The sequence below is a fragment of the Equus asinus genome, chromosome 27 (genome assembly GCF_041296235.1).
Source record: "Equus asinus isolate D_3611 breed Donkey chromosome 27, EquAss-T2T_v2, whole genome shotgun sequence".
Taxonomy (NCBI): domain Eukaryota; kingdom Metazoa; phylum Chordata; class Mammalia; order Perissodactyla; family Equidae; genus Equus; species Equus asinus.
Genome location: NC_091816.1, coordinates 6,128,752 through 6,151,707, shown reverse-complemented (window position 1 = coordinate 6,151,707; position 22,956 = coordinate 6,128,752). Strand labels below are relative to the sequence as shown.

The 22,956-nt window shown below is 44.8% G+C and overlaps 1 protein-coding gene across 25 annotated transcripts in view; it reads left to right on the top strand.

Annotated features, from left to right (window-relative positions):
- TACC1 (transforming acidic coiled-coil containing protein 1) overlaps positions 1-22,956 on the top strand; it is a 120,258-nt gene that overhangs the window by 28,486 nt on the left and 68,816 nt on the right. For 2 of the 25 annotated variants that reach the window (XM_044762365.2, XM_070500119.1), the window contains exon 1: positions 652-980. The exons of 16 other annotated variants lie outside the window; for them this stretch is intronic. Coding sequence is in view for 3 of the 9 variants with exons in the window: in XM_044762341.2 (XP_044618276.2) it covers positions 904-980 (77 nt within the window). In the remaining 6 variants the exon portion in view is untranslated. Of the gene's footprint in view, positions 1-647; positions 981-22,956 lie in introns of those variants that run through there. 7 more of the 25 variants (XM_070500118.1, XM_044762349.2, XM_070500135.1 and 4 more) reach the window with 7 other exon arrangements.

The following is a 22,956-nucleotide window of genomic DNA, read 5'->3' as shown; positions in this document are numbered from 1 at the left end:
ATGAAATATTCTGAAAAGGGAGTTATTAGGTGTAGTATTAGGTGGATCACAGGAGCAACGGGAGGGTTAGGGTGCATTTTTTTCCTAAGAGAGTTTGGAAGAGAATTTATTCACTGGTTGTCAGAACCGGGAGGGTCATTAAGAGGTAAAAAATGAACATACCCCCTCATTTTACAGATGGAGAAAACAAGACTCAGAGAGGGTAAAGTAACCTGTGCAAGTCACCCAGGTAGCCGGGGGCAGAACCAGGGCTAACCCAGCTTTCTGTAGCTCTCAGCCCAGACCTGCCTCCCGCGCTGTGCCGGAGAAGCTGCCGGGGGCGAGGGCGCGCCTGGTCGCCCATCCGGCCCACACACCGCCCCCTACTGGTGCTTCTCTGCAGAGCCGCCGCCCGGCGCCTGCCAGCCGCTCCCCTGCTGGCCCCGCGCAGGGGCTCCCCAGACCCCCGCCGGCTGCCCCAGCGCCGCCGCCCCCCGAGGGCTGGGCGGGCAGACAGAGTGACGTCTCCCGGGCCGGGCCCAGGCCTCCCGCCCACTCCACCTGTTGCCCTTGGCCGCCCAGGGGCTCCCCCGCTGGGGATGAGGCGCCCGCCCCCCGAGTCCCTCCGGCAGCCCCGCGGGGCCCCAGCGCGCAGCATCTCCTGGCGGTGTCCCCGGGCGGGTGTCCCGGGCCGCGGCGCAGGCGGAGCCCTGCAATTGGCGGAGAAGTTGGCCGCGTCGCCAGCACCGTCCTCTCGCCGGCCTTCGCGGCGGCTGGGACCCCGAGGCCGGGCTCCCCAGCGCCCCCGCCCACCCCTCGGCCCCACCCTTCCTCCTCCGCCCGCGCCCTCCCCGCGCAGGGTCCGGGGCGAGCCGGCGCGCCGCGGAGCACGGGCGGCCGCGACCGGGGCGCCGAGCTCGGAGCATGGGAGGCTCCCACTCTCAGACCCCGAGGGCCCGGGAGCCGGCCGGGGAGAGGCCCCCGAGACCCCGAGAGACCGCGTGAGTCCCAGAGCCCTCCCCGGGGCCGCGTTTGGGGGGTTGCGAGCCAGCCGGGAGTGGTAGCGCATGGTGCCTATCCCCAGGGCTGGGAAGGTGGGGCTCGCGCCCGCCCCGCGGGGCACAGGGGCTCCGGGGTTGGCCTGGTGGGACGTCCCCCTCCGAGCCTCGCCCTGCTGGGCCCTGGTGGCTCCTGGCCACGACCCCATCGCGACAAGATCGCGCCCAGGCGGGGCTGCTGTCCGGCGCCTGTTCACGCGGCGCGAGTGGGAGAAGGGGACCTCGAGTTTTTCCGAACTTCTCCAGGCAGGAAAACACACGTGTCCTCAAGGGCTCTGAAACATTCGCGAGACAAAGCTGTCGGCGGGGAGGAGTAGATGTTAGAAAGGGACTCCAGTCTCAAAGATAACTCAGCTCGAGTTGGCCTTCAGGGTCCGGGAATTTCGATGCAGTGCTTGCTGCTCACGAGAACTCCCTCTCTTGTTTGTTCTGAGGGCTTCAGGGTGATCTCAGAGAAAGGGCTGTATTGTCGCAGAAGCAATCAGGCTTTTGTTCTGGGACAGCCACAACTGGGGACACCAAGTACTGAAATGCAGGCTGCGAAGGGGCATTTTTAGAGAACGTGATTTAGAGCAAGTTGCACGGTTTGAAAGATAGCCGTCCTTGCCAGAGAGAGGATTCGTTGAGAATTGTTTATTTGAGAAACCAAACAATCTTTAAGCGTTTAGTTTAAAATCTTTTAGTGTGTGTGTGTCTTTGAGGTGAGGTAATGTCCAAGAATCAATACTCTGTTTTAACTCAGCCCATGCCGAAGGTATTTAGTTTGAAAAAGGTACTGTTAGCCATCGGATACGGGCAGCCTGGGCCATGGGAGGGCTTTTGATCATCTTTTCGAGAAAAAGTACCTTCGCCAATATCCAAACGATAGACGTGTTAGTCGTGCCTCTTGGTGTTTACATGTGATCACTAATCTAAACTTAGTTCAGGCAGCTTATTCATCATAATAGCTGAGAATTACTGAGTACCTAAAATGTGCAAAACACTGTTCTGAATACTTGGTGTGTTACTTAATCTCCAAGAACGCGGCGTTAGTTTCTCTTGCCCTCATTTTACTGGTGAGCAAACTGAAACAGAGAGATTAAGTGTCTTGCCCAAGGTCACACAGCTAGAAGATGGTGGCCCCAGGTTGTCTGACTCCGGAGTTCCTGCTGCAGCTGCTCCCACAGGAGAGTTTGGACTGTGCCAGAAACAATCCAACTTCTATGTCAACTGGCGGAACACACCCCATTTCTTTCTTTAGTTCCTCCTGAACAAGGGAGAAGTCTGACTCAGCAAGGTTTAACACTTAAGAAGAGGAAATTGCCAAAGTTGATTTAACTTTCTAAAAAGAAAATGTGAGAGGCACTAAAACACTGAGAGGAAGAGTTTGGGGGTCACATAGCCCTGGGTGTTATTCTAGGCTGTGTTGCGGGATGGCTGGGGATCTTTAATCTGTTCCATAACCACTCTGTGTCTGTCTCCTTGCTTGTGAAAAGGGAGTGAAAACCGTGTTCGCTTCATAGGCAGTTCTGGGTGACACAGGGTCATGTATATAGGAAGCAAGTGATAGTTTTCTCTCTGAGCAATACGTTGTTTAAGCCAAGGGTAAAGTTGACTATTTAATCTTTGTGAATGTGCGGCTGGTTTTCTTGTGTAACGTGGAAGACAATATTGGACTCGTTCACTGAAGGCATCTGACGAATTGGACTCGGTGCCTTCTCTGTAGGATCAGTTGTGAGGGTGAGGCGCTGGATTCCTAATTCGATTATTCAATGGCTTGGCAATAGATAGAGGATCTCTGTCCAATGAGGTTCTGCATGTACCTTATGTGTTTAGCAAAGCTTGCCTAAAAATGATGAAGATAAAAGCCCATGCTTGGTCTTCACCTGGGAATACAGCCCAGGGATGGCCTGTCCTAAAGTGAATACATTAAGAAACAGGTAAACGCATGTGGGCAGTATTGGGATTGTTGGCCTCTTCAGAGTGTGCTGGTTCTGCTTGATGAGTCAGCCCTACAAACCACGTGGCACGTGCCAGGTGACAGACTCTTTAGGAATATGCAATTCCATGCCTGTAGTATACACAAAAAGCAGAAAGTATGCTTTTTATCCAAGTCCTGCCTTGTTCAGATGTGCAAGTCACAAGTCTCTCCAGGGTATAAGAGAGTGGGGGATTCATTGTTAATGTCACCCGGCTGCACATTTCCTCCCGGACATATGGCTGTCGTGGATAACAGTGACCTCAAGGAAGTTCTCCTACTCAGGCTGCTGCGTTTTCGAAATCTATTGTTCCTTTGTTAAAAAATAAATAAATACATGAAAATCACACAAGTAATGCTTTTCTACTGGCATTTGTCTCAAGGGAGAAATTATATTTCAGAATGTTCACAGTTATATTTCAGAATCGTTTAATCAAGTGCTAAAATTAACCAGATGAATTTCTCTTACCAAAGCTGTATTGTGAAATAGAAACAAGTCTGGATGTATATGAAAAGCAATGTCCGATTTTAAGGTAAAACTCATTATTATTGAAAATTATAACTGTCTCCCTTCCCCACGCCCAGGGAAACGGATGAGCTGGCATTGGTAAGAGGGAGGGGAAATTTCCCTTCATTTGTTCAGGGAGGCTGCACAGTGTGGTGAGAAGGAACAGAAGCTGTGGAGTGAGGAGATCTGGGTTGGAATTCCAGCTAGATGGCTTGCTGGCTTAGTTCAGGAAGCTTTGGAAAATAATCATTTAACTCTTCCGTTGGGCAAGATTCAGCATCTTTAAAATGGCAATAGTAGTCATACCGGCTTTATGAAGTGGCAAATACAATTAGTGCAAGGCTTGGTTCTTAATGAGTGCTCACTACCCGAGTCAGTGTTGATGCACTTAGGTGTATATGTACCGATAACCCGGACGCCATGCTAGGTTCTTTGGGATGTATATTTACGAGCAAGGCAGGGTCTCTTCCGAAGGGGAGGTTGACTTGTGTGGTAATTCAACAAGGCCTCTTAGAGAAGAAGCCAGGCAATAGCTTTTTCAAGTTAATTTTTTCCTCAGTTCATTTCCATTTTCCAGAAAGATGGGCTCTCAAGAGGATGGACATGTGTTTGGGGATATGGTAGTTTGGTGAAATATTTGAAATCACTGATTCCATAGTTGATTATTTTCAGCCATGTGGCCAGGGTCGGTGTTCTAAGAGTAGTAAGTAATTTGTGGAGAGATTTGAGGCATGACATAGAGCAGAGCCTGGTATGCTTTAGGGAATATGGTGTGTCACTCATTCATGCACGGCTTGTTGGGCTTGTCTGCCTGGAATGCAGGATATGCACCTGTTGTCAATTCTTACTAAATTTCTAGACCAATCTTTGTTTGCGTTTGGAATATATCATCGTGGAATAGGTTGGTGGCAAAGTCAGGAGGAGTTTCTGAGGTCCTGAGCGTTTTTGCCGTGCAGTGAATTCAGTGCAGGTTCTCCGATAGTCTAGTGAGCTGCATAGTCAGTTCCACTCGGGCCGAAGTGCCCCTGGATGGGCAAGTCACTGTGGGATAGATGCCCCCGACGTGAGGAGGGAGGTGCTGGCTTTGAAGTTTTAGACACAAGAAAGCATGGTTCAAAATAAATAAACGTAGGGAACAATATTTCTGAAACCCATTGCTTTCAAATTCAAAATACTGATCACTACCTCCTCACCACACAATTATTGTTGTCATTAAAAACATTTAAGTTGGGCCGGCCTGGTGGCGCAGCAGTTAAGTGGGAACATTTCATGGCCAGGGGTTTGCTGGTTCGGATCCCGGGTGCGGACATGGCACCATGTGGCAAGCCATCCTGCGGTAGGCGTCCCACATATAAAGCAGAGGAAGATGGGCACGGATGTTAGCTCAGGGCCAGTCTTCCTCAGCAAAAAGAGGAGTATTGGCAGATGTTAGCTCAGGGCTGATCTTCCTCGGAAAAAACAAAACAAAACATTTAAGTCGACATTTGCTATAGAAATTTTTTAAAGGTCCATGTAAAATGTTTTCATGTACAGTTAAGAGAAATTGAGAGAAAGTTGGTGGAAAGGAGCCAGAAAGGCCAGCTATATGAGGAAAAGTTAAAAGAATTATAGTATTTAACTTGGAGGAGGGACTTGACAGATGTGGAAGTATATGATTCTTAGGGGGTACTGGCTGGCCCCATCTCCAGGCAAGCCAGCCCCAAAGGAAATGGTTTGAATGGCATGAGAAGGGAATATCTGTGTGGATATGTTGAGTTTAGATATCACAACTTCTAGCTGTGGTTGAAATAGTGAAAAGAGTTAATACAGGAAGGAAAATCCCTCTCTGCGCATCATTCCGAGGTAAGATCAGCTCTATCAACGGTGGAAACTCGAAGAGGATTCAGGTGTCGTTTTGCTCCACAATTTCTTCCCTCTTTTAGCTTCAGTGGCCAGTGGCGCCTCACCCCCACCTCCACCCCACAGCTTCTCCCAGCTGGTACATGTTTCAGTGTTAAAAATCAAGACAAGAAAAGGGAAAAGATAAATAAAGGAAGGGCACAGTTGCTGGTGTCCTGAGCTAGTGAAGTGGATTATCTAACACCTGAGTTGGTTAGTAGCCAGGGTGGGCTGCAGGGCACATGAATTTGTTGACCCGGGATCAGGAAATGGAGTGTGGCGTCCAAATGGCCGTGGAACATGGTGGGCTGTCTTCTGAGGACACTCTCTCTGGCTATCGTGGGGTGGGCTGTTTTTTCCTTTTTAAAATTATGTTAAAATATACATAAATAAAATTCACCATTTTCATCATTTTAAGTGTACAATTTAGTGGCATTAAGTACATTCAAATGTTGTGTAACCATCACAACTATCCATTTCCAGAACGTTTTCATCGTCCCACACAGAGGCTCTGCACCCATTAGACAATAACTCCCCATTCTCCTCTCTCCTAGCACCTGGCGACCTTCATTCTACTTGCCATCTCTATTTGCCTATTCTGGGTCCCTCATATAAGTGGAATCTTACAATATTTGTCCTTTTGTGTCTGGCTTACTTAGCACAATGCCTTCGAGATTCATCCATGTTGTAGCGTGTATCAGACGTTCATTCCTTTTAATAGCTGAGTAATATTCCATTGTGTGTATATACCACATTCTGTTTATCCACTCGTCTGCTGATGGACACTGGGTTGCCTCCATCTTTTGGCTATTGTGAGTAATTCCGCCGTGAATGTTGGTGTGCAAGTATCTGTTTGAGTCCCTGCTGTCAGTTCTTTTGGGTATATACCTAGGAGTGGAATTGGTGGATCATGTGGTAATTCTATGTTTAACTTTTTGAGGAACCAGCAAAATGTTTCCCATAGCACTTCACCATTTTATATTCCCACCAGCAATGCATGAGAGTTCCAGTTTCTCCACATCCTTATGAGCACTTGTTATTTTCTATGTGTTTTTAATTAATAGCTATCCAGGGGTGGGCATAGTGGTTAAGTTCGCGTGCTCCACTTTGGCAGCCCAGAATTCTTGGGTTAGGATCCTGGGTGTGGACCTAGCACTGCTCGTCAAGCCATGCTGTGGCAGCATCTCACATACAAAATAGAGGAAGACTGGCACAGATGTTAGCTCAGCAACAATCTTCCTCAAGCAAAAACAGGAAGATTGGCAACAGATGTTAGTTCAGGGCCAATCTTCCTGGCCAAAAGAAAAAAGCTATCCAAATGGGTATGAAGTGATATTTCATTTGGTTTTGACTTACATTTCCCTAATTATCAATGATGTTGATAATCTTTTCATGTGCTTTTTGGCTGTTTGTATATCTTCTTTGGAGAAATGTCTCTTCAAGTCCTTTGCCCACTGTTGAATTAGGTTGTTTTGTTGTTGTTGAGTTACAGGCGTTCTTTATATATTCTGGATATTAATCCCTTATCAGGGAGTAAATATTTGTAAATATATTTATATATTTATATATAATACAGTATATTACAAATATATTGTAAATATTTACTCCTATTCTGTGGATTGCCTTTTTCCTGTGTTGATAGTGTCCTTTGATGCACAAAAGTTTTTAATTTTGATGAAGTCAAATTTATCATTTTTTCTTTTGTTGCCTGTGCTTTTGGTGCTGTATCTAAGAAATCATTGCCAAATCCAGTGTTGTGTATATTTCCCCCTATGTCTTATTCTAAGAGTTTTATAGTTTTAGCTCTTAAGTTTAGGTCTTTGATCCATTTTGAGTTACGTTTTACATATGGTGTAAGGTAAGGATTCCTTTGTTCTTTTGCATGTGGATCCACTTTTCCTGGCAGCATTTGTTGAAGGAATATCCTTTCCCCATTGAATGGTTTTAGCACCCTTGTGGAAAATCACTTGACCATATATGTGAGGTTTTATTTCTTGGCTCTCTGTTTTGTTCCATTGATCTATATGTCTGTCCTCATGCTAGTACCACGTTGTTTTGATTACTGTAGCTTTGTAGTACGTTTTGAAATCAGGAAGTATGAGTCCTTCAACCTTGTTCTTTTTTAAGATTGTTTTGGCTGTTTGGAGTTTCTTGAGTTTGTGTGTGTGGATGCGTGTTTGGGTTTTTGTTTGTTTTTGCTCTCTCTCTGGTTTTTTCTTCTTGGCTGATGACAGTCAAGAATAGAGAATTCTTGCATGGAGAATGCTAGACTGCCTTCAGGTGGCAGTAGGCTGCCCCAGGAATTCTCCTTCCCCGCCCTCCCCTTTACCTTCCTCCAGCCACACTTTTCACCCCAAGATATTTGCTGAGAACCTGCTGTGGGCACTGAGTATCCGGAGAGGACCAGATGTGGGCGGGATCCCAGAGGTCACTGTGAGGATCAGAGGTCCCGAGAGACGCTCGTCTGACCCTTGAAGGAGTCTTGAAGGATGAGTGAGTTCTCAGGCAAGGGGGGTCAAGGGAGGGCAGTCCAGGAGAAGGGAAAACTTACGCAGCGTGGCCTGGCGGTGTCAGGGGCCTGTCGTATCTGGGCGGTGGTGAGGCTTTGGGGCAGGGTGGATGTGGAGTGGACTGCGGGGTTGGGAAGCAGTGGGTCTGGAGAGCTGGATGAGGGCTGGGTGGAGAGGTCTCTGTGGCCATGAGGGAGTTTAGACCTAATTCCAGAAGCCATAGATCAAGGTTTTCAGCTGAGGAGTTGGCCAAGCCACTGTGGCAGCCCTGGACTGAGCTGGGGAGCAGTGTTCTCGCAGAGGGGCTCAGCTGAAGGGTGGGGGACGCCACAGCTTCCTGTGATCCTCCCCAGCCCCACACTGCCCACCCAGGCAGCACGTCCAGGGGCTGGATTCCCCCTCTTCAGCCCCCGAACTTGTCTTCATTTTTCTGTATTAGCGATTCAGTAGCATGTATAAATGTTTTCATTTTTCTCATTTTCCAGATTTTTCATAACAAACATATATGCCTTTTATAATCATAAAGTATGTTAAAAAATATATGAAAATTTAGAAAACCCAAAAACCTCTAAAGGAAATAAACCACTCATCATATCATCACCCAAAAATGACTGTTAATGTGTCAGTACATTTTATTACAATCTTTTTTCCAGTAAATATATTTTTCAAAAATAGGGTTAGTATATATGTTTTGCAGTCTTTTTTTCGCTTAACATAAACATGGCTTTGTATCGTTATACTGAAATGGTACATTGTCTACATGCACCCTAATTTATTTAACTTTTTCCTAAATGGTTAACATTTAGGTTGGTTACGGTTTTTGCTCATATAAATAACACAGTTAATAAATATTCTTATAATTCTTTATGCATCTCTGATTAATAAGTTAGGATAGGGGCTGGCCCCGTGGCCGACTGGTTAAGTTCGCACACTCTGCTTCGCTGGCCCAGGGTTTCGCCGGTTCGGATCCTGGGCACAGACATGGCACCGCTCGTCAGACCACGTTGAGGGCGGCATCCCACATGCCACAACTAGAGGGACCCACAACTAAAAATACACAACTATGAACCGGGGGTCTTTGGGGAGAAAAAGGAAAAATAAAATCTTTTAAAAAAAAAAAAAGTTAGGATATATTCCTAGAAGTTTAATTAGAGTCCAAGAATGTGAACATTCTAAAGGTTGTATTTTGTAATATATTACTATATGTTGTCAAATTATTCCCCCAAAAGTAGTACCAAATTATACTCCCCCCAGCAGTATAGCATCCTCTCTATATGCTCAAAGTATCCTTCCCAGTGCTGGGGACTGCCATTTTAAATCTTTGCCAGTTTGGTAAGAACTGGCAAAAAATATATATATAATCTTGTTTTAATTTTGTTATCCATTATCAGTGAGTGAACTTTTTTCCATATTAGCCAATTGTAATTCCTTAATTTTTAATTTACTTCTCTTCACCAATTTCATACTTCAGTGTTAATTCTTCTGTATTTATTTGTGAGGCCAGCTAACATCTATGGAGCACTTACCATGTGCTAGGAAGATGTTCATGTCTTACATGCATTACCTCAAATGATTCTCAGAATAACCCTATCAGGTAGGTACAGCTTTAAATTCCCATTTTACACATGAGGAAAGGGGCACAGAGAAATTAAGTAGCTTGCCCACTGTCTCACAGCAAATGAGTGACAAAATTGAAATTTAAACCTAGACAGCCTGAATCCAGAGACTTATATGCCTAGCCATTTGTGTTATACAAATCTATTAACCTTTGTCTACCTTTATTTTGTTGTTCTATTTTGAGGGAGAAGTATTTTTTAATTAAGCTTGTATTTTAGAACAGTGTTAGATTTACAGAAAATTTCAGCAGATATACCGAGAGTTCCCGTAGACTCCACAAGCAGTTTCCCCTATTATTAACATCTTAGATTAGTATAGCACATTTGTTACAATGAAGGAAACCATCGTTCATATATTATTATTAACTAAAGTCAATACTTTATTCATATTTCCTTAGTTCTTATCTGATATCCTTTTTCTATTCCAGAATCCCATCCGGAATTCCACATTAGTACATTTAGTAATCATGTTACTTTTTAATATAAATAAACCTATCGTGTTTTCTTTTGGGGTTTCTTCCTCTGCCTTTATGCTTAGTAAGCTCTTCCCTATTGCAAGATGAGATAACTTTTCTCTTCTAGTTGTTTTATGACTTCCTTTTCTTTATAGTAAACTATTTACTCTATTTGAAATTTCTAGACTCACTAGTGTAAGATAGGACTCTAACTTTTTTTTTCAAAATAGCTAACAAGTTAACTCCCGCACTAGTATTAAGTATTAAATAATCATTTCTTTTCTCACAGATTTGTAATACCATTTTTAAAATTCAGCATTATAACCTCTCTTTCCTTCTAACACTTGATGGTTTATCTCTTTCCATTCTCATTCATTCAACAAACATTAATTGACTGCCTTCTTATGTTCAGGCACTGAATATTATTTGTTACTTATGTAGGAATTTACGTGACCAGAGAAAAGAATTTCTAAATGTTTAAGATCTGAGTATTCATTTATAATACTGGGGGCAGGGCATCTGCCAGGGACTCAGACAAGTGGAGGTGACCTTGTGACTGGAAGGGAATGTGCAGAGCTGGGAAAAAAAGAATATTCATAATGGAGCTTTTCTCATAGATTTTGCAGCGACCAAGGTCAGTCTGCAGTCCATGTGAAGATTTCCTTTTCAACAGTGTAGCTTCCTGCATGGAGACAGTGATGCCTTTGGACGCTCTCGGGTCGTCTGTGTGCTTTGTCACGCTTACATGTTTCTTGGACAGTCTAGACTTTATTTTTCACAGGCATATGACATCAAGTCCTTGCAGATTTATATAAGGAGTGGCAAATGGTAAACCACTGTTCTCTCCTCTTCCTTTCCCAGCTTTTCTACCCCTGGAGACTCGGTAACCTTGGGGAGAGAGACTTCTTCACTTTGACATTTCTTCATTCTCAGAATTCTTACTGTTAAGGATACTTTGGATGTAATTGGGTTTTCTTGCCTGTACATAGTACAGTTTCACCTTGACCAATCCTTTGGTATGTCTGCTGCAACTATTATTAATAACAGTTGTAGCAAATGAAATTATATTTGTCTTGCTTAAATTTAGGGGCATCACATGGAAACTTGAAAGTCATGGCTATTTTCTGAAAGCGGGATAGTTCTGGTTCTAATATAACCATCATCTGTCTTGTGCTGTGTGTCCCCATAAAAGCCTGACAGCGTGGCATGTCACTGGTAAGGCAGAGAGCTCCCAGGAGTCTTGCCGAAATGCTTTGCTTTAGAGCATTAGCTCTTAAAACTTCTTTGGGTCACAGATCCCTTTGACAATGTAAAACTTTTATAGGCTTTCTCCAAATGAAAATACACATATAGACAATATACAAAAGTTAGGAGTGTCCGAGATCCTGAAGCCTACGCATTATCCAATTTAATCTTTTCATGGACCCTATGAAAGAGATATTATTATCTCCATTTTTCAGATGAATAAACTGAGACCTGGAAAAGTTGAGAAGCTGAGGCCACAGAGCTAGTTAATGGTGGAGCTGGGATTCAGGTCTAGTGAACCTGGCTGAAGCAGAGGCAACAAGATTGCCAGTCATTTCCAGAGGGGGTTTGCCACGTTGGCAACTCATTAACCAGCAGAGGCTTCTGTTTATCTGCTAGAAAATAAGTTTTTATGGCTCTTTCCCTACTGATAACATAGTTTCAGGAAAGTAAATGAGGAAACATTGTCCAGCCCATTCTGTAGATAAATACTTGTCTACTGTATTGCATTTACACAGAGCTGAGAGAATGCCTCTCCTGGGTTTCTTTGCTGTGCGTCTTGCTTTCCTAACAACTGCAAAATGTTATGTTTCTATGGCTACATCAAAATTGTTCTTAAATAGTGGTTTGAGAAAACAAAACTAGGAAGGCTTGGACAAGATATAATGGTGGGAAGATGCCTGGCATTTTACCTGCTAGGCATCACCTCCTAAGCATTTTTCCGAGTCTGATAGGGTCTTCTTGTCTCTGTCCCCTCCCTGGTTCCTTGGTTTGCCTTTCAAACCTATGTAATGTATTCACTGGTTTCACCATGTGTGAACCTGTGGTTCCTAATGAATGTCCAGTGGCCCGTAGTGGTGACATTTGAGAACACAAGTCAAGTTCTGAATAGCATGGGCCATCTTTACAGTTGACATCTGAAGTGGAGGTTGGCAGATTTTCTTTTTTTTTTCTAGAATAAATTTTTTTTTTAAGATTTTATTTTTTTTCCTTTTTCTCCCCAAAGCCCCCCGGTACATAGTTGTATATTCTTCGTTGTGGGTCCTTCTAGTTGTGGCATGTGGGACACCGCCTCAGCGCGGTTTGATGAGCAGTGCCATGTCCGTGCCCAGGATTTGAACCAATGAAACACCGGGCCGCCTGCAGCGGAGCGCGCGAACTTAACCAGTCGGCCACGGGGCCAGTCCCAGGCAGATTTTCTTGAGGACGAGATTAGAAGAAATGTGCCCAGACTTCAGGAGTGGCTGACAAGAGCGGGAGGAAGAGAGACAGAGGTCCTGTAGTCTAGAGTCGGCCTCCTCCCCGTCTGCTACCACCCTGCTGCTCCTTGCCAGGGGGAAGGTGCTATTCTCCAGTCCTCCCACCAGGGGGCGCCAGCTACCAGCCCCTTGGTTTTTGGCGGAGGTCGGCCTGACTGAGGGTGAGCAAGACTGTTTCTTCAGTCATCGCCTTTACTGGGGTAAAATGAGAAGGTCGTCTGATACTAATTTACAGTACATGTAGGAGAAAAGAAAATAGATTAGGGAATGAGGGAGGACGAAACTGAATTTTTGATCCTTCCATTTCCTTTTGCTGGCCAGGGTCCTCCTGTCATGGGTGTTATTTCTCTTCACTCCTCCTAATAGCATGCTTCAGATCGTAACTAGCGGCTTCCGACAGGTCGGAACTCTTCCCCTGCCTTCCTGTTGTTCATTGGTGTTCGTTGGTTGAATTGCAGCATAAACACCCTGTGTTAGATGCAGAGGGTGCTCGTTGTGGCTTTTTATATTTATAGAAATAGAAATCTTGAAGAATTTTGAAGAAATTCTCTTCAAAACGAATTTGTTGATTCAGTGTGTGGCAGAACTTTCTGGTGCCCTCTGGTGGCTGCTGTAGCTCCCGGCTGGTAGCTGTACAGCAGACCAAGGCTTTCTTCATAGAGAGAAACAATGCCAATCCTTCATTAACAGCAGTGGGTTATCCCAGCTCCTGAGGAGAGTTCCCAGAGACCAAAACCCACACAATCCCAATACTTACTCGACTGGCTCTTCCAACATCTCTTTTTCTCGGTTTTTGTTGCCCTAGGCCTACACTTTTTAATTTCTCCTTGTCTTTCTCATTTGGCAGCCCTTTCTCAGTTGATGGTCTTGTTCTTTAAGGTAAAAGCTATTTTTATACCTCTGTAATTGTCTGTCTTGTTTGATTGATTCCATACCCCTGTATGAATGGTCAGTGGGGCTAGGGAGGGTCTGATGTTGGGACTAAAGTGCTTGTGACTGTGTGTGCGTGTGGCTGTGTGTGGGAGGTGTATGTATGTATGTGTGGGGATGGTGTGTCTGTGTGACAGTGTGTGTGATGGGTGTGTGTGTTTGGGGGGGGTCACTGTGTTTGTGACTCTGTGTGTGAGTGTGAACGAGTGTGCACCTGTGTTGCCCGCCCTGAGTTTCCCACAAATCCTTCCTCACGCGCCGTGACAGTTTCCCCACCGAGATGCCAGCAGACTGGTTTCCTCTGCTGAGCCGAAGAGCGCGTCCAGGGCTGCCTTGCACAGAGCGTGAATGCTCTGGCTGACAGCCGCAGCTCCCAGGTTTCTCACCTTCTTTCCAAAGCGGAGAGGATTTTCGATGCTGCATTGTTAATCAGCATGAAAATATCTCCCCAGGAGCCGCCGCGTTCCTGCCTTCGGAATCATCTCGAGGAGGGCTGGAGGGGAGCGGTTCACGTTTCTGCTCTGCAGCCAGTAGCACGGCGCCCTCCGGTTCTCGCTCGCGTCCTCCCCCCGCCCTCCCCCGCCCCTTCTCCCTTCGCAGGTCTGAAAGCCCTCTATGGAAGCGGAATCTTGTCGCTGCCTTTTTTGGTCATACTTGCGCTTTCCTCCTCGTTCCTCACTGGGAGGCTCGGGCTGGGTGAACCCGGTCAGTTCCTTGCGTTGTGCTCTCTCTAACGTGCCTCCCTGCACGTCGAGTGCAGAGACGATCAGTCGTTGCCTCGGAGAGCCTTGCCCCTGCTGGAGCCACTCGGCAGATGTTTTTGAATGAGTGAATTTAATTAGAGTGTGGATGCTGAAGGTAAAGCGATTCTGAATATCTTATTTAAGAAAAAAACCCTCAACATCTAAAGGGAGAAAAGAGAGACTCCAGCACAAGGGCACCTTCACATCTCTGAGAGTTAGGGCATTTCTTTAAATTTGACCCTTGATGGTGTTGGCGAGGGAGGGAGGATTCTGGGAATATCTGAGGCCACTTTTTACCAAACAGATCTGCCAGGAGCCTTGGAATGAAGCTGAAGAATGTTGCCACACAATCTCGGTGTATCCTTTCCTGGCACCCGCCGGCCTGGGAAATGTGTCTGCCAGCCGTCATTACTTGAGGTTTACCAAGTGTCTTAAATAAAGGGATTATTGAACCAAGAGGCAACTGACTAATGAGAATGCCCATCATGTTGGCTAATCCCAGCGCAGAGTCACATTTCTGTTTGTACTGTCCACTGATATCACCCAAACACACTCAGCCTGTGCCCTGGTGACTGCCATTACTATGTAGAGGTCATTTCTCCAATGGGTGGCTCCAGCAGGCAGCTTTTCGAGTGACTCCCTCCCTGAGGATGCTGAATTTTCCTCGGAATCCTGCTGAAGGGGCCCAGATTTGATACAGGAAATAGGAGGGTAGTGGTGAAAAAGTTTGGAGAGGTTGTCAGGAGGCGTAAGTTGGATGGGCTTGGGTCATGTGCTCTTTGCTGAACCAAGTGTGGGGGTGGGGGATGGGGTTTGTGGTGGGGTGTGCTGTCTAGTCAGGCCTGAGTCACTTTCCCGCCCCTGCATCAGGAGCTATCCAAACCACAACCCTGGTGGGGGGAGGGTGCCTCAAAGAAAATAGAGATTATTGCTGGAAGAAGGGGGAATGAGGTTAGGCAGACAAGAATCGGGAGTCCCTCTTGCAGCTGTAATTCAGCTGTTGCAAGTTAGCTGTTGGTGATGCTGTGGACTCATGAGTTTTGCTGAGGTAATTCAGAATGTTTTGGATGAAAGGAAATAGTAACTGATATTCAGCCCATAAATACCATTTTAAGGAGGAAATATTGAACTTGCTGTTGATCAAAAAGCTTTTTGTCTGTAGTGTGGAGCTTAGAGACACATTTCCTGTATAGAGAGTGAGGGTCCATGGTGTGACTGAAAACACACTGATTGAAGGGACTTTAGCGCAATCCTGTATCGGCTTCACCTGGAGGGCACGCAGGTGGCTGGGCCCACCCCAGCGGGTCTGATCCAGTAGGGCTGGGGTGGGGCTCTAGGATTTGCCTTTCTAATACCCAGATGCTGCTGATGCTGCTGGTCCAGGGACCACACAGATGGTATTCCTGATTTAAGGCAAAGGACTTAAACACTTCGTTTACCAAAAAAGAAAGAAAGGAAGGAAGGCAGGGTGGGAAGGAAGGAAGTCAGTTAGCGTTTCCGACAATACATACGTTACAGGATGTTCAGGCTGCATTAACAATCAGATGTGTTCGCGTAAAACCAACAATGGCATCTCATTTTCACCTATTTGCCAAAGTTTTAGGAGATTGACTGAACTCCATGTTGGTTAAAGTTGAGGGAAAGGCTGTCAGATACACTGTCGTTTAGCAATGTAAACCAGTCCAACCACTCTGAGGGCCATTTGGCTCTATGTCTCCTAATATAAAATGTGTGTGTTTTGACACTACAATCCCGCTTCTAGTTTTAACTCTTAAGAAATAACCATATATGTGTAAAAAGATGTATGCACAGGGTTGTTCATCACCATTTCATTTACAATGAGGAACAGTGAAGCCCCTAAATATCCCTCCATGGGAGCAAATTATGTAAATTACGTAGACACACAAAGGCTTGTTATGCAGCTCAGAGAAGAGAGCGGAAGCCTGGGCTCTGCAGGGCTCCAGAAGGGCCTTGGCTGCACGTCCTGGTTCCACTTCCTCCCCTAAGGAGCAGAGCTATGATGAAAACAGGAGTAGGGGACAATGTATATATTTAAATCCCATTTCTTTAAAGGTATCTGTCCGTCTGTCTATCCGTGCTCCTAAGGACGGGCTTATGTGTATGTAAGAGGTGGATTTGGAAGGTTTTGTCTATTCATTCAGTCGCTAAATATTACTGAGCAGACAGAACAAGACAGACAAGGTGCTTTGTGTTCACGAAGCATACTTCTTGTGGAGAAAGACAGATAATAAGTAGAAAAATAGGAATAATTGGATTCCACATGTAAAAAGTTCTTTCCCACTCCACCAGCCTCAGTGCTCACTCACTTCGCTGTGGCCACACTGGCCCCAAAGCAGAGGCTCCCATTCCCTGTGCTGGACGCTGTTACCCCCACGCTTCCCAGGTGCATCCCTCAGGCCTCTGTGTGTCACCTCCTCAGAGCGGCCTCCCTGATTTATGTCCACTAGTCCCCCCATGCCACCCCCTGGCATTTCTCATAGCCCCCTGCACTTTGCTTACTTATCATGCACAACAGTTTGTAAGTTACATATTTCTTTCTTTGCTTACTAAACTCAAGCTCCATGAGGGCAAGAACTGGGTCTGTTTTGTCATAAAATTTGTGGAATGATTAAATGAAAGAATGAAGAGATGTATTATTTTGCCTTCAACAATAAAGGTATTTTAAATACTTTTACAAACAAAGCACAGTGTTATTTGTATATGAAAGAATTCTTCACTTTACAAAATAGTTCACGTTGCTTTTTTTCCCCTCCCCAAAGCCCCAGGACATGGTCCTATATCCTAGTTGTAGGTCCTTCTGATTCTTCTATGTGAGCCACTGCCACAGCATGGCTACTGACAGACGAGTGGTGTGGTTCTTCTCCTGGGAACCGAACCCAGGCCACAGAAGCGGAGCGCGCCAAACTTTAACCAGTGGGCCATCAGTGCTGGCTATCTCGTTGCCTTTTAAAATGAGGTGAATTTCGGGGGTAAGTTGTATCTCTTTTACACACACTAAGGGTGCATACCCTTTAGGATTGGGGAGAAAGCCTAGAATTCACACTTCCACCAGAGGTCCTTGTCCTCATCCTGCAGACTTTGGTGGCTGAGTGCTCCCTGTGCAGTCCTTCGTGTTTTGGGGACTCATCTGCTTGTCTGAAAACAAGGATATTGAGCCCACTGATCTTTGGCAAAGGTCCTTTCCAACTAAAAATTCCTATGGTTCTGTGAGATCTGGGACGGATGCTTAGGTTTGGAGTCAGTGACTTATCATTTGTTCAGAAAACAATTTAAAACAATACATTCTACTCGGTAGCTCTCTATGCCTTGGCCAAAGGAAATAGAAAATACATATGATTATATATCCTACATGATGAGGTACCAAGAAGAGCAGTAAGGATAACGTTGCTTCTGGTAATTCTGTCAGATAATACAACACAATAACTTGACCAGTTATGAGTCCATAAGAAAATGTTTCTAAAAAAATATTTTGTGGGTGAGTGCTAGAGATCGTCACTAACACCAATTAGTGTTACAGCCAAAGAACAACAATGATTAATTCGTTTATAGAAGGTGGGTCAGTTATTATTTTAGCCTTTGAATTGGGAAAATACTCATATCTATTATATAGTATTTCTAGACTGATTAAATTATGTTATTTTTCCAGGAAATCTCCCCAAAGAAGATAATATCCTTTGTATAATATCCAAATCTATTCTGCCTGGAAGACTTGGCCTTTGTAGGCACCCAGGTGTTGACTCCCTGCCCACTGCAGCTTTCTTGTCCACACCCATCATCTTTAAAGATGCAACTGCCTAATTGCCAGAAGTGCAGTATTACAACTCAAGTCATTACAGGAGGGGGAGGGTGGGCTCAGTCCTGCTTTCAGGAGAGTCTCCTGGTTGGGGAATTTTCTGGCCTGAGGAAAAATGATGCCACTGAGATATAAGATGAATTTTTGAAGGAACCTAAGTATAATCCTGCTTCCAATGATGTGCAATGAAATTTAAGGCAAGGTCTTCCCATGTAGCCATCTAAGGGAGTTTAGATGCTGAAATGCCCGAAAAGAGGTTGTATTGTTAAGGGGAGGAGGTAAGAGCGCCGTAACCAAGAGACCCAGCAGTACAGTGGTGCAAAGATGGACTTTTATTTCTCTCTCGCTTAACACTCCTCAGATGGCAATTCATATAGGGCAGCAGGATGCTCTGCTCCATAAGGTCAGCCTGGCCTGGCTCTGCCTCGTTGTTCCACAATCTCCCAAGTGTGGTCCTTGTCCACACAATAGAAGCTGGCTAACCCCCAGCCCACTGGACAGGGGAAAGAGGGTGCAGGGCAAGCAGTTTTCTTTATAGAGACATTGCCCCAAAGTTGCATCTGCCACTCAGCTCACATCCCACAGGTCAGAACTGAGTCACAAGGTGACACTGAGGTGCAGAGAAAACAGGGAAGTGTGGCCTCTAGCTGGGTGGCTCTGTGCCCAGCAGAACCAAGGGGGTTCTTTCATCAGAAGAAATAAGGAAATAATGGATGTGGGGGGAAGTTAGAAGGTGCCATGATGGTCTTGTAGAAATTCAAAGGGTCAGGGTACACTCGGCACACACTGCCAAAGCAGCATTACTGTTTTTCTTTTTTATCTTAATTAAAATTGTGTGCGTGTGTGTGTGTGTTGTATTCACACCAGTACAGAAGGAATGGAGCCATAAGTTATGTTTTCCAATTTGTGTAGGAGATATCTTTTGACAGTTTTATCAAGTTTCCAATGGTTAAAATATTTCATTTCCTCTAGGAAGATAGAGGAGGTCAGTGTGACCCTCCCTCAGTATATCAGTGTGTTCACTTTCCACACTGAAGCCAGCTGCCTCAATCCTGAGCCACTCTTTTGCCCTCTGGGCATGGTTGAATTTACCATGAAGCTAGTGAAGCTTAAACTTCAGGACCTCTCATTGGCGGAGGCCCCCTCCCAGGTCTCCGAGGGGCCCAGCATTGTGTTCACAAGGTCTTTTTGTATTTTATTAAAGAGAGCTCCCCAAACTCTTAAGCTTCCTGCTCTGCAAAGTCAGACCATGGCAGCCTCTTCCAATCCCCCACGCCCCACTGAGTCCCCCCTCAGTTCCCACTTTTTCCCAGAGGGGAAGAGGCTCCTAGTAGTTCTAACTGCCTCATCAACATAGTTTCTTGGAAGAAACCACCCTAAAGAGAAATACACCAAAAGAGAGAGCACCCCAAAGAGAGATGCTGAAATTGGTTCTTTCGCATCTTCCGCTTAATAAAGTGCCCCTTTTATGTCCTGCCCCAATTTTGTGTGTCTTTCAGGACTCTCATGTGTATCAGGAGGAGTCCCTGGAGAAACTCCCTTTGGATGGCACCTTGGCCCTCCAGGCAAACGCCTCCTTGTAATGAGGGTCACTCTCTGGTCACCAGACTGTGGGTCTCTGACGTTAGACCCACAGGCTGCCCACTGGGCCTTCTTCCCCTTTCCACCACTGTACGTCCTCCAAGCTTGCTGCTGCTTGTAGTAATCTGTGGCAGGTCTGGGCAGCATGTGAGGGCCTCTTTGGTTAGAACTTCCTTGTAACTGTTGGAGGAAGAGAATCTTCTGGGGGTTCCACTTTCAGATTTGAAAATTAATCTTTATCAATTAGTGTAAAGCATCGTTCCTGGGGTGGAGCTTGACTGTAAATGGGGAAGAGGACGGGGAGAGATGGGCACAGATACGTACACACACATAAGTTTACATATAGTTTCAAGGAGATCCCGGTCTTCTGAAACCCTTCCTTGCTAAGCCCAGATCAGGAGCCCTTCTAGAGGTTGAAAATGTAGCCAACTTACCCTGTTTAAGAAAAAAAAAACGCAGTAATAATACCTTCCTCATGAGACTGTGGGGCAAGGGGGTGGGGATTACATGAGATAATTCACACGAAGCGCTTAGCACAGTGTCTGATGCACAGCAAGCAGTTATCATTGCTCCCTTCTCTGTCGGGGTTTGGACGATCTTACCGGTTTTCATGAGTTCCTTAGATAAAAACAATACTAGCTTTTGGCTGCTACTATTTTCCGCAGCCTGTCGATTTCCTTTTTCATTTGAAGGCAGACATGTAGAAGCTTTATGCTTCGTATGCAGCCAAATCTGCGATCTCTATTTTGTGTGTGATTTCATTAATTACTTTGAAGTTTGGACAGTCATCCTTCCGACAGAGCTTTGACAGATTCTGTTGCTTCTAGGTTGTTTTCTCTCCATGGTTTGATTTTTATTATTTAGCCATCTAATCCATCTGGAGTTTATCTTGGTCTGTGCTCTGAGGTAAGCGTTTAACTTGATCTTTTTTCCCCGTTGCCGACCAATTACTCTCCAACCATTCATTAAATAATCTTCTCTTCCCCACTGCATTGTAACATCCTCTTTATCACATCATAAATTCCTCTGTCTTGTAGGGTCTTCTTCTGGGCTTTCTGTTCTGTTTCACAGAACAACGATATGCCTATTTTTACATAAATGTGTCAATATCTTATAGACCTAATCCCCTCTTGAGTCTTTTTTTAAAGAATCTAAAATATGCTCACCAGTTTATTTTTCCAGATAAACGTTTGAAAAATAGTGACAAATCCTAAGAAAAACCCCCTAAGAATTTTCATTGAAATCACATTAGACCTATAAATTAATTGGGTAGTATCGCCATCTTTACAATATTTACTTTTGCCAACTTGGAACATTATGTCTTTCCGTTTATTCAGCCAGTCATTTAGCTTACATTTATTAGTGAAGAAAATGAGTGATGTGTTAATATTTGGAGTTTGAAAAAATTTTAACACACCCAAAAAGGACATGTTTCCCCTCTCCCTGCTTCGTACTATAACAAAGAAGTAAAAGGACATATTTTCCTTCAATTCTCACACACAGGTAGTTTCAGAACCCAAATACAGCAGTTAAACTTTTTCTCTAAAAAGATAAAAGCTGGGCCAGCCCCAGTTGCCTAGTGGTTAAGTTCAGCGCGCTCTGCTTTGGTGGCCTGGGTTCGGTTCCTGGGCATGGACCTACTGCTGGGTTAACAGCCATTGTGGTGGTGGCCCACATACTAAAAAGTAGAGAAAGATTGGCACAGCTGTTAGCTCAGGGCAAATCTTCCTCAGCAAAAAAAATAAATAAAAGCTGGAAGTAACAGGAGGCTGCAAAGCATGTCATGGAATTTCCGTCTTAGTTTCCCATCTTTTTCTCTCTTAGAAACACAGGAAGATTATTGGTCACAACAGAGTTACTATAATGAAATCCTCCCATGTCCCCAGAGTGGGGACATAGAGGAGTAGGTGTCTCAGATATTTTGGAAAACTTTTTGTGATTTTATTCTCTCTTCTGGGTGCTCACTTCTCCCACATCCTCCTACCAGTGCATCTCGGCTGCCCTTTCCAGGTGTCCCTCCAATCTGTTCCTTCTAGCTTCTTAGTGACACTGATTCATAAATTGAAAATGGGGACATGTATTCACGAGGATAGTGGGTAGGATACTCGTTATCGCGATAATCTCAGGAAATCTGGGCCATGTCCTCAATGTTCTAGTCTTCCAGATGCAGTATTTGGGAGATTTATTTTATTTCGGAGGTAGGGTAGAGGGAGTAAAATGTCTGCGAGAGAAGGAATATTTTTCTATTTCAATTTCCTAAATCCCTTCAGCCTCTTTAACTCAAGCCTTAGATTCCACCCTCCCCCAGCCCAGGGAAATGAAGTAAAGTAGATCTCTCAAATTTGGAGTGATGTTCACCATTGGAAATGTCCATTCACAAACACCTTAGAAAGTTTCAGATGCTTTTCTTGTCTGAGGCTTTACATAGAAAGCTCTCTGACTCGGAGGGCCCACTTTTCTTTATGGCTATGCTGCTAAAAAGGAACATAAGTTCAAAAGTTTCGTCTTCAGAAGAAAACAAAATCTGCTAAGTCAGTAATTTTGCAAGATGATATACCTGTTTAACAGGCTCTGTAATTGCAATAATGTTGTTTAGCAGGAAAAACCAAATATATCCACTGGAATAGAAGATATTTCTAAATTTAAAGATAGCTCACTTCTCTATGTGGATCTTTTGTGTTTAATTTTGGTTTGCTTGTTTTCGAGTTGGGATTTGTGGTAGGTGGTGGGAAGAATTAGGGATAGTGCTGGGGTTAATTTCCTCACTTAGAATGAACAGACTGGCCTAATTCTGTTTATGTCTTTCGTGCTCAACAGCTGTCTCTCTCATACTCTTACATCCCAGGGTAGAGAACTAAAGTGAACTTTCTTATAATAAAGTCAATAAACATAGTCATGATATCTGACGGGGATGAGAGAGAACCTCATAGAACTGGCTCTTAAGTGACACAAGGTTAATGTAAACACCATAAAACATATTTGCTTTTTTTCCGCTTGTCTGAAAGCTGACAGTGTATAACTCTGCTTTGTGGCAGTTCTGCTGTACAGCTGATTGTGACCTGGGTCGAATGGCATACTTTCTGGGGAAGTCAAACTTTACTTTTGTGATAGAGAACAAAATATATCAGAGGCTGGATCTGACAAGAGTTGCTCACCAGAGCAAAGCCGGGACAAGGGTCTGTGAGCAGGCCCTAGGTGGGGAGGTTGGCCAAGTCTTTAATGGATGCAATCTGGATCCCTTTTAATCTTCCTGGAGCTCTGAAAGAGTCTTAACTGTGGACATAAATCTAGCTTTTCTCTTTTTTAAAAAAAATTTTTTTTAAATTTATATTTATTTATTTTTGAGGAAGATTAGCCCTGAGCTAACATCTGCTGCCAATCCTCCTCTTTTTGCTGAGGAAGACTGGCCCTGAGCTAACATCC